General features: G+C 46.9%; 1 protein-coding gene across 1 annotated transcript; it reads right to left on the reverse strand.

Annotated features, from left to right (window-relative positions):
• Positions 1-6,587: 6,587 nt before the first annotated feature.
• Positions 6,588-8,940, reverse strand: ADRA2B (adrenoceptor alpha 2B). The gene has a single exon (XM_039324239.1). The coding sequence runs from the start codon at positions 8,231-8,233 to the stop codon at positions 6,887-6,889; it is 1,347 nt and encodes a 448-aa protein (XP_039180173.1). The 5' UTR covers positions 8,234-8,940; the 3' UTR covers positions 6,588-6,886.
• Positions 8,941-10,167: the final 1,227 nt, after the last annotated feature.

The raw sequence follows: 10,167 nt of genomic DNA on the forward strand, positions 1-10,167 counted from the left end.
TTGCCATCATAACTGAGGAAGCTTCTGGATGAGAAGCAAAATGCCTTTTTCTTCCTCAGTGAAAAAACAGTCCAGCTGCCTTTTGAAAAAACACCTTTGAGACAATTATGACCTGGATGACGGAAAATCTCCGCAGACAGATGGAAACACGGATTGTTCGTGAGAATCAGATAGCCAGAAGTTAGAGCAGGCCTGTCACATAAGGAAGTAGGCTTTGTCTGTCTTAGCTGGAAGTTGCTTCAAAATGATGAGGACCCAATGGTGACGCTGATGGCAGAGGGGAGAAGATGTCCAAAATTCACAGAGAATGCAAATTATCCATACCCAAGCACAGGTGTTGCATGTAAAAGAGGGTGGAGCTTCAGTGGGATTTACATGGCTTCTATCTTGGCTATTTTGCCCAGCCCAGATGCTCTGGTATTGTCTTGCAACTGTCGCTTTACTTAGAGTGCAAAAAACAAGCCACCATTTTGAGCTAGCCATTCCTCTAGTGCAGGGGTAGCAACCTTGGCTCTTTTATGACTCATGGACTTCAACTCCCAGAATTCCTGATTGCCTACTTCAAGTTCATTACTATATGGAAAACAGGCTAGTGCATTAAATATTGTTTTGAAAAATCCTATCCTAGAGCATACCCTCAAATTATGTGATATTATACGCTTGCAATCTCCTGGCTTGACTACTTTTTCATCCTGATCAACTCTGGAGTCATATTTTGAAGCTACTATCCTTCCTGTTGACCTTTTCCTGGGAGTTCCCCAGCTTCCGTAGATGATTTATCAAAGGGTGGGAGCAGAGTAACCAATAGTTAGGATTGATATATCTTTGTGAACTGAGGAGACCTCTGAACCTATGCTAATTTGCCACATTTTGCTTGATTATGCCGTTCGGTGGTTGTCTAGAAAACAGTCTTTGAGGCTGTAGCCTCTTTCAGATGCAGAAATAAAGTAATGGATAAGAGGAGAAGGGATTCTTCAAGCATCTGTGGGAACCTGGATCCTCTCTTGGAGAAAAGAGACAGCCTGCACAGGAAGACGCTGGAAACCTTACCAAATGTGTGGGAAGCTGAAAAAGACTAATAGCAGAAATCCCCAGAGCATCTGTTGTTTGCAGGAAGCATTATCTACCCAGCTTCAAGCTTTAACCCCTCCATGGCCTGGATGCTCTGGAGAACATCGAGCAGAGAGCTTCCTGTCCTGGCTACCTCTACCTCTCTCCAGGCCACAAGCAACTTTTTGTGAGTTAAATTCCCTGGCTGGGAGAAAAAGACCCAGAGCTAATTTAAGGAGCTCTGGCGGCACAGTGGTTAGAATGCAGTATTGCAGGCAAATTCTGCCCACAGCCTGGAGTTTGATCCTGATAGGGCTCATCGTTGACTCAGCCTTCCATCCTTCCAAGGCTGGTAAAATGAAGACCTAGATTGTTGTGGGCAATATGTTGACATTGTAAACCACCCAGAGAATGCTGTAAATTGTTATGAAGAGGTACATAAGTCTAAGTACTATTGTTAACCTGGCCTGTTGACACCAATTTAACCGTCTTAACCTTGGGACTTAAAGACAGATTCACACAGCCTACTGAGCTGAGTCCATTAAGTCTTGGGCTCTTACGTGAAGTGGCTCACCTAATCAATACTGGAGTAAGAGAGGCGCCCTTAACTACAAAATGCATCATCCAGAGGGAAGAGTGGACCTAATCATTCTCCCTAGAATTCAAGAACTGCAAAACCTAATTAATTGGGGGACAGGAGTCAAACTCTGTCACATCAGGGTTCTGAAGGAGCTGGTAAATGTTATCTCAGAACCACTGCACCACATCTTTCAAAAATCCTGGAGCACCAGGGAAGTACCTGAGGATTGGAAAAGGGCTGATGTGGTTCCCATCTTCAAGAAAGGGAAAAAAAATGGACCCAGGAAACTACAGACCAATCAGTCTAACATCAATACCTGGGAAGATTTTGGAAAAGATAATCAAAAAAAGATCTGCGAACAACTAGAAGCAAAGTTATAACTAGCAGCCAGCATGGGTTTGTTAAAAATAAATCATGCCAAACCAATCTTATTTCATTCTTTGATAAAGTGACTAAGCTAATAGACCAGCGAAACACAGTGGACGTAGTAAACTTAGACTTCAGTAAGACATTTGATAAAGTAGATCACAATTGGCTCCTTGGTAAGCTAGAAAAAGGTGGAATAGACAACATCACCACCATATAGATCTGTAGCTGGCTGGCAAACTGTACTCAATGAGTAGTCCTCAATGGCATCACATCCACATGGAGAGAATAAGCAGTGGGGTACCACAAGGTTCGGTCGTAGGCCCAGTACTCTTCAATATCTTCATAAATGACTTAGATGAGGGAGTTGAAGGGGAACTCATCAAATTTGCAGATGACACAGATTGACAGAAGTAGCGAACATCCCATAAGACAAACTCAGGATCCAAAAAGATCTTGACAAACTTGAAGAATGGGCCCTACCCAACAAAATGAGTTTCAGTGTGGAGAAAAGCAAAGTTTTACATTTAGGTAGGAAAAATCAAAGGTGCAAATATAGATTGGGCAAGACCTAACTTAAGAACAGTAACTGTGAGAGGGACATTGGAGTCCTAGTGGACGATCACTTAACCATGAGCCAGCAGCGTGCAGCAGCAGCCAAAAGGGGTAAAACAATCCTGGGTTATATAAACAGAGGCATAGAATCAAGATCATGCAAGGATGGACCTCAACTCTGGGAATTCTGTGAGTTGAAGCCAACACATCTTAAAGTTGCCAAGTTTGAAAATCTCTGCTCTACTCTAACAAGCTGTTGAATCGCTCTTACATAGCAAGCTTTGCACTGTACTCCAAACGCCCACTTCGAAAGAGTTACTGGTTGGGCATCATCCTGGGAATTGTCCTGCCTCTGAGTCTGTTATCTGTGTAGCTACTTGTAACAATTAAGATAAAAAAGGCAGCTTGTGAGTTCTCTTCTCTGACCCCTGATAAAGGATGCTGCTGAGCAGTTGCATTGCTAGGTCATTAGCAAAATGTCATGCTGATGATCTAGCATGCAGCAGCTCAACCTACTTCTTTATCTGGGTCCCCAGGCTATTGACAAGAGAGGTCAACAGACCATCTATAAGGCTAGTCCATCAGCTAGAGATGATAGACTCAAATTATCTCCAGCAGAGTTCAACTGCCAGAAGTTGAGAACAAGTCATAGATAAGGTATGCTATCAAGTTGTCTCTGGGTGCTACAGTTTGTACTGCTTACCCCAGTGCTTTTCAACGTTGGCAACTTTAAGATGTTTGGATCTCAATTCCCAGAGCCAACCAACCTCTTTTAAAATGGGTAGAGTCAACTCTCGGAATTCCCTAGCCAGCATATCATTATTATGCAATTTGTGTTTCACTGGGTATGTTATAAGGTCACCAGGCAAATTCACACTGCAATCTAAACAACTTGCATCATAAATGACCTAATTTGTGTCATTTTTTTGCAAGACCTCATGAAATACAGGACATTAGTCTGGTGGCTTGGACTCAAAGAGCAGGAGGAGGAGGAAGAGGAGGAGGAGAAGGAGAGGATGATGTTGATAATGATTGTGGTTCAGGCTGGACCCCTCCATCACCACCCCCTTCCTGCAAATGTAATGGGTTCAGATCTCAGAATTCTCTGCCAAGGATTCTTCTTGTTTCAAAAACAACTCATGGTAGGCCTCCTGGAGACAACCCACTCTAGCATTTTATAATGTTTTCCAGCCACCACTGTAATGAGATAAGAACTGTCTGGATTAGTGGTGTAACCCCGCAGAAAGAACTAGAGAAGCCCCCCCCCCCACCACCACCTCAAATCACTCTTCCGATTATTGAAAGGTGTGTTTACATTTCCAGCTATATACAGGCTAGGTATTCTGAGCTGTTACTCCAGAACTACAGAACTTACTTCCCCAGGCAATTTGCCAAATTCATATCTATTTGTGGCCATTGTTGCGTAACTGGTGTGTACACACACACACACACACATACTACTACTACTACTACTACTAATATATGTTTAGTTTTCCACCTCTACTTCCTTGATGCAAGATTTTAAAGTCCTATCAGTGTTTCTCAACCTTGGCAGCTTGAAGATATGTGGGCTTCAATCCCCAGAATTCTCCAGCCAGCAAACACCATCCTAGATCTTTTGTGTGTACAGGTAGTTCTCAACTTACGACCGGTTCAAAGTTATGACTACCCAAAAAAGGAAACGTACAACCTGATTCAAAGTTCCAACAGTTGGGCCCCTTTGTTGGTCATGTGATCAAGTACGTGGCAATAAAGTCACGTTTGCAGCCATTTGCAGTATCCCACAGGCACGGAATGGCAACCAACACTTCCCATTTTTGGCAAAACAGCTCCCATAGTAAACCGTTGGTTCTATCTTAACAACCGCAGCACTCGCTAAACAATCATGACAATTTGCTTAACAACCTCTGCAAATAATATCATAAAATTGAGTCAGTCCCATGACGGTTTATGACTGTTACAACATATGAGTGTAATAGGGCAACCAAGCTGGGTTTAGCCAATCAAACCCTCTTTACTAGATCAAGTCTTCCCTATCTGGTCTTCAGAGGCACTGGGCCAACTGCTAATGGCCATCTTGATTAGTTCAACATAAGGCTTGGGGTTTAGACAACTACAGGATGATCTGTTCTCCAATTACCTCCTCATTAGATCTGAAAAAGTGGGCTCCCACCAAGTTCTCTCTCTTAACAAAAGTAATCTAGTAGGTTCTCAGAAGTGGACCTTCTTAATTGTTGCTCCCCTTCTCTGGAATAGCATCCATGCAGAGATTCAACCTACTGCATTACCTTTGCGGGTGTTAATGTTTGCTATTTTATCACCTTTCCTAGTTCTGGTCCTGTTTTCCAATGGCAGGATTACAAAATGCTCAAAGGCAGCTGCTGATCAGCATGCATGCAAACCTTGTAAAATAAATCAGTGTTACCTACCTTAATAAATTAAACAGATCCAAGTTGGAGAAAGCTGATTTAGAGGTTTCAGTGGTTTTAAAGTTCCTTACCCCATCCAAACAGAGGATCCTTAATAAAAATCAACACATGCTTGCAATTTAGGATTAACACCAGCTGCTGCTGGTAGCCCTTGATTAACAAGCATTCCTTTAGTGACTGTAATTACAACAGCACTGAAAAAAGTGACTTTATGACCATTTCTCCCCTTTATGACTTTTGCAGCATCCCCGTGGGGGTCATATGATCAGAATCTGGACCCTTGGCAACTAGCTCCTACGTATGACTGCTGCATCGTATTTATGACGGTCGCAGTGTCCCGGGGTCATGAGATTCCCCTTTTGTGGCCTTCTGACAATCAGCCACTGGCGAAGCCAGACTCACTGCACAACCGTGTTACTAACTTAAGAACTGCAGTGATCCACTTAGCAACGGTGGCAAGACAGGTCGTAAAGTGGGACAAAACTCACATAACTGCCTTGCTTAGCAATGGAAATTTTGGGCTCGGCTGTGGCTGTAAGTCGAGGTGTACCTGCGTTCTGCAGAGAGGAAGTCCATAAGATCAAGAGAGTGCCCAGGACTATATGGCTGAACCCACCCTCTTGAGGTTTTTTTTTTTTTTTTAACCCCAGCAGCCTTATCCTCCTTCTGTGCTAAGAACAGGCAAAAAAAGTTGGAAATAGAAAAATGTACGGATATGGAAAAAAGCCGACAGCAAAATCTTTCTCAGCGAGATGATGTCCGTGGAGATTCTCAGTCATCCAGGTCATAGTTATCCCGTTTTTGTTTTTTCTTTGAAGACGTTTCGCTTCTCCTCCAGGAAGCTTCTTCAGTTTCTCAGAACTGAAGAAGCTTCTTAGATGAGAAGCGAAACGTCCTCAAAGGAAAAAAAAAACACAAGAAAGTCCAGTTGCCTCGTGGAAATCTTTGGGATTTCTCAGCTAGATTTTAGGAGCACGGCTGATTTTTAAAGGATGGCCATACCTGCCACAGAGAAAAGCAAGAGAGGGATTGGTCAACAGTGATCAAATCCCCACATCAGCAAATATTTCACTGACCATCCAGGAGGCCAACTTCTGCTCCTCTGCCTCCGTTATGTGTTTATACAGTGGGGATGATTAAATGGCATTCTTTCTCTTCTACACTGACCAAGTATTAAGGCACACATTTTATTTTTGGGCAGTTGTTGCCTCTGCTATCTTTTTGTCCCTGAAAGTGAATTTTCTGTCCCAGATTCCTGAGCTGAAAGATACGCTGTGCAGATTTATTTTGCAATTTGTTCCAGGTCAGACGCTTTAACTCCAAAATATTTCGATACGTGGATTGCCAAAGCCATTAAGAGTTCCCTGTGAGGGCAACGCAGATGAATAGCAACAGCAACAAAAACAAGCCGTAAATATTTTCCCCTTATCTCTTTGTAGAATCTCAGTACATAGAAATACCTGTTAATATTTGCCTTTCAATCCCTAGTAAATTGAAGAGTTATAGGGCTTGTGAACCAAGTTAGCAATCTTTAATCATGCCCTCATTCAGCCCAGAAAGCAGAAGAAGAAAAAACTTCCCTCCAAAGAATTAATCAGAAGACTTTGGACATTGGCAAGTCATTTTAGTGGAAAACATACATTGGCAGAAAACATGTCCATGTGCAGAGGTTTCTACACATGCTCATCTCTCTGGAACTTACACACACTTGCTTCCCCACTGTTGAGGCAAAATAAACTTTCTAAAAAAGCCACGTTAGATCCAACACTCACCTCGCTCCCTCACCTGCAAACACAAAAGGCCCCAAATAAATAGGTTCCTGGCTTTTGTTTACAAAGTTGCCAAGTTCCCTGTGGACCCAAACCATATTCCCTCTTTGTCTCTCCCGGTTGGATTGCAGCCGGTCTCACCAAGCCGTTTGAGTCCACTGCCGGCAGAGAATCTTCCGGAAGGCTTTGCGGAAGTCCTGGTTGAAGATGGTGTAGATGACGGGGTTCAAGGAGCTATTGCAGTACCCGATCCAGAAGAAAAACTTGAAGGTGCTGTCCGGGATGGAGCAATAGTCCGAGGGGCAGATGGCCCGCAGGCTGTAGAGGAAAAAAAAAGGGAACCAACAGATCACAAAAACCCCAATCACCACCGTGAGAACAAAGGTGAATCTCTTTTCTCGGTTGAGGTGGGTCTTCCTCTTCCAGGGGTTGGCACTGAGGGTCTTCACTTTCCTCACCAGCAGGACCTCCCCTCTGGCCGTGGCCAAGGTGTCCATGGCTGGTGGAGATCTGGAAGGAGCTCCGTTGCTTCTCTGGACGTTGTTCCGGGACAGGCAGTCCGCGGGGCTGGATTCCGAAGATGGTTTCTTCTCTGGCAAGGATGGGGAAGGGCTACCGGCAGAGTCTGGCTCTGGGTCTCGGCCATCCTGGCTTTGGAGAGAAAAGGTTTTGGTGGAGAGCGAATGGGAGTCTGCTTGGTCGCCTTCTTGGGGAGGGACCTGAAGTCCATTGGACTCCACTTTCCCTCCTGGCCTTGCCTGGTCCTGCTTGGGAAGAGCAACATCAGGTGGGCTCACCTTGTTCGGTGGCTCCTCGTCTCCGGCTTTCTCTTTGGGCACCTGAGCCTGAGAGCCGTGTCTGTTCCGGCGCCTGGCTATAAAATAGATCCTGAGATACACCAAAATCATGATGACACAGGGAGCAAAGAAGGAGCAGGTGCTGGAGGACAGGACATACCACGGCTCTTTGTTAAGTTCGCACGTCGGTACGTCCTCTTGGGCCTGGTCCTGGTTCTCCTTGAGGACCAGCGGGGGCAGGGAGATCAAGGCCGAAATCAGCCACACCATCAGGATGATGCATTTTATTCGCCGGGGGGTCCTCTTGAAATTGTACTCGATGGCCTGGCTGACCGACCAGTAGCGGTCCAGGCTGATGGCACAGAGATGCACAATGGAAGCTGTGCAGAAGAGGACATCCAGCGCCAGGTAGGATTTGCACCAGCTCTTGCTGAAGTACCAGTAGCCCATCAGCTCGTTCACGAGGGAGAAGGGGATGATGAGGGTGGCCACCAGAATGTCCGCAGCCGCCAGGGACACCAGGAAGAGGTTCTGAGGAGCCTTCAGGGACCGGCTGGTCAAGACGGCGATGATCACCAGAACATTGCCAAAGATGGTGAAGAGGATCAGGAAAGTGGTGACCGCAGCGATGGTGGCCGTGGCTTGGAGGCTGTAGCTCTCCTTGCCCTCTAAGGTGCCCATGGTCATTTTGAGGTGGCCCACCCCAGGGAGGGGGGCTAGTTTCTCAGCTTCAGGGGCGCCTGGAGGGCCACCCTTCAGAGGCCTCCATTTGTACCGGATCCAGAGGAAGAGGAGGAGCAGAAGGCCAGGGGGAGAGAAACTGGGGCGCCGGGACCTGCTCCCGTCCTGGGATTCAACCCGGGGAAGCCTCTGCTCTGCCAGCCGCAAACTCCGACCGTTCCTGCTGCTAGCCTGCTAAGGCTCAGCCCGGCAGATGATCCACCCCCCCCCCGGACGCTCCTTTCCTTTTGGCCCCTCTCGCCGACGGGCAACTCACAGCCCCGCAGGGGCCCCGGACCTTCTCCCCTGCAGACGCCGCCGCCGCCGCCGCCGCCGCCTCTCTCGGGCAAAAGTTGGGAGATGCATGCTCAACTCTGCGAGGCGCTTCCTCCGCGCCCTGTGAGCGCCGGGCGAGGCTGCCGGCGCCTTTTGAGAGGAGCTGCGGCGGGGGGAGCGCGGTTTCCCCCCCCCCCCTTTCTCTCTTCTTCCTTCTCCACGCTGAATGGGCGACGCGTGATGTCAGGCAGTTGTGGAGCTCTTGCGAGGGGGAACAAAAGCAGAGGAGGAGGACAGACACCCCCACGCCCCCTTCTTGGAAGAGCAGGAGGGGGAGAGAGAAAGAGAGAGAGAGGAGAGCAAAAGAGATTGAGAAAGAGAGAGGAGAGAGAGAAGAAAGAGATTGAAGAAGAGAGAGAAAGAGGAAAAAGATTGAGAGGGAGACAGAGAGAGAAAAGAAAGTGATTGAGTGTGTGTGTGTGTGTGAGAGAGAGAGAGAGAGAGAGATTAAGAGGAGAAAGATTGAGAGGGAGAGAGAGACACAGGGAGAGAGAGAGAAGAGAAAGAGATTAAGAGAGAAAGGAGAGAGAGAGGAGAAAGATTGAGAGAGGAGAAAGATGGAGTGAGTGTGTGTGTGTGTGTGTGTGTGTGTGTCTGTGTGTGTGTGAGAGAGAGAGAGAGAGAGAGAGAGTGCTTGGTTTTCCTCATCTGCCACTGAATCTTTCCTCTTTTGCCTGAGCTCACAGCATCAGGCAGCCCTGGGGTGCCTAGCTGGCCGCACAGGTAAATGAATTACGGTGCTCGCCTGCCAAGGCCAGGCGTGGGATGACTCAGAGAAGCTTTGGCCCCAGCCAGCTGCTGTTCTGCTTCCCATCAGGTAACTTTGATGCAGGATCTGTTTTCTGAATTAAATGTTGGCTCAGACTCCCATCACTGCACAAAGCCAGAGGATACAGAAAAGTCAAGCTGGTCAGCGCCCCCCCCCAGCCCTGCCCTTTTTTCCGATCAATTTCCACCCTTTGGAGCTTTGATCCTGTGGATGGGGCTGACATCTTGACTTTTTTGACCGACTTTCCTGTGGACACCCCTGATGGAAGTGGAAACGGTTTGGTGTGGAACCCAAAGCAGACCTGACTAAGTGGGACAGCGCCTGGCACAATCTAGCCAAACTGATTCATTAAATGCTTATACCACCCATCTTTGTAAGGGGATTCTGAGCAGTTTACAAACTGAAGGATGGGCAGAAAACGTCCCAGGAGGGAGGACCCTGCCGGCTCATTGTCCATCTTCTCTCGCAAAGTCTCCGCTTTCAGAAGAGGCAGCTCTTTTCTGATCAGCAGGCAAAAATATTGGAGCAGCAGGAAGAAGAGAAGATCTGTTTTCCAGAAATGGGAGGCATGGTGGACAGAGATAACAGAGGAAGGAAGGGAGGATAGGGAAAAGGGAAGGAAGAGAGGGAGGGAGGAAGGGAAGGGAAGGGAAGGAAATAGAGGAAGGGAAGGGAAGGGAAGGAAATAGAGGAAGGGAAAGGAAATAGAGGAAGGAAAGGAAAGGAAAGGTTGCAGTCTCCACTAGGAAGGGAAGTGAAATTAATTTAGTTTCCAGGTGAATGTGAATATCTGTAC

Source organism: Crotalus tigris, unplaced genomic scaffold (genome assembly GCF_016545835.1).
Source record: "Crotalus tigris isolate CLP2741 ecotype Arizona unplaced genomic scaffold, ASM1654583v1 scf7180000024293.1627790, whole genome shotgun sequence".
NCBI classification, from domain to species: Eukaryota; Metazoa; Chordata; class Lepidosauria; order Squamata; family Viperidae; genus Crotalus; species Crotalus tigris.

Excerpts from the sequence above, each read along its gene's own strand:
- ADRA2B (XM_039324239.1), bottom strand. The coding sequence starts at position 8,233 with ATGACCATGGGCACCTTAGAGGGCAAGGAGAGCTACAGCCTCCAAGCC.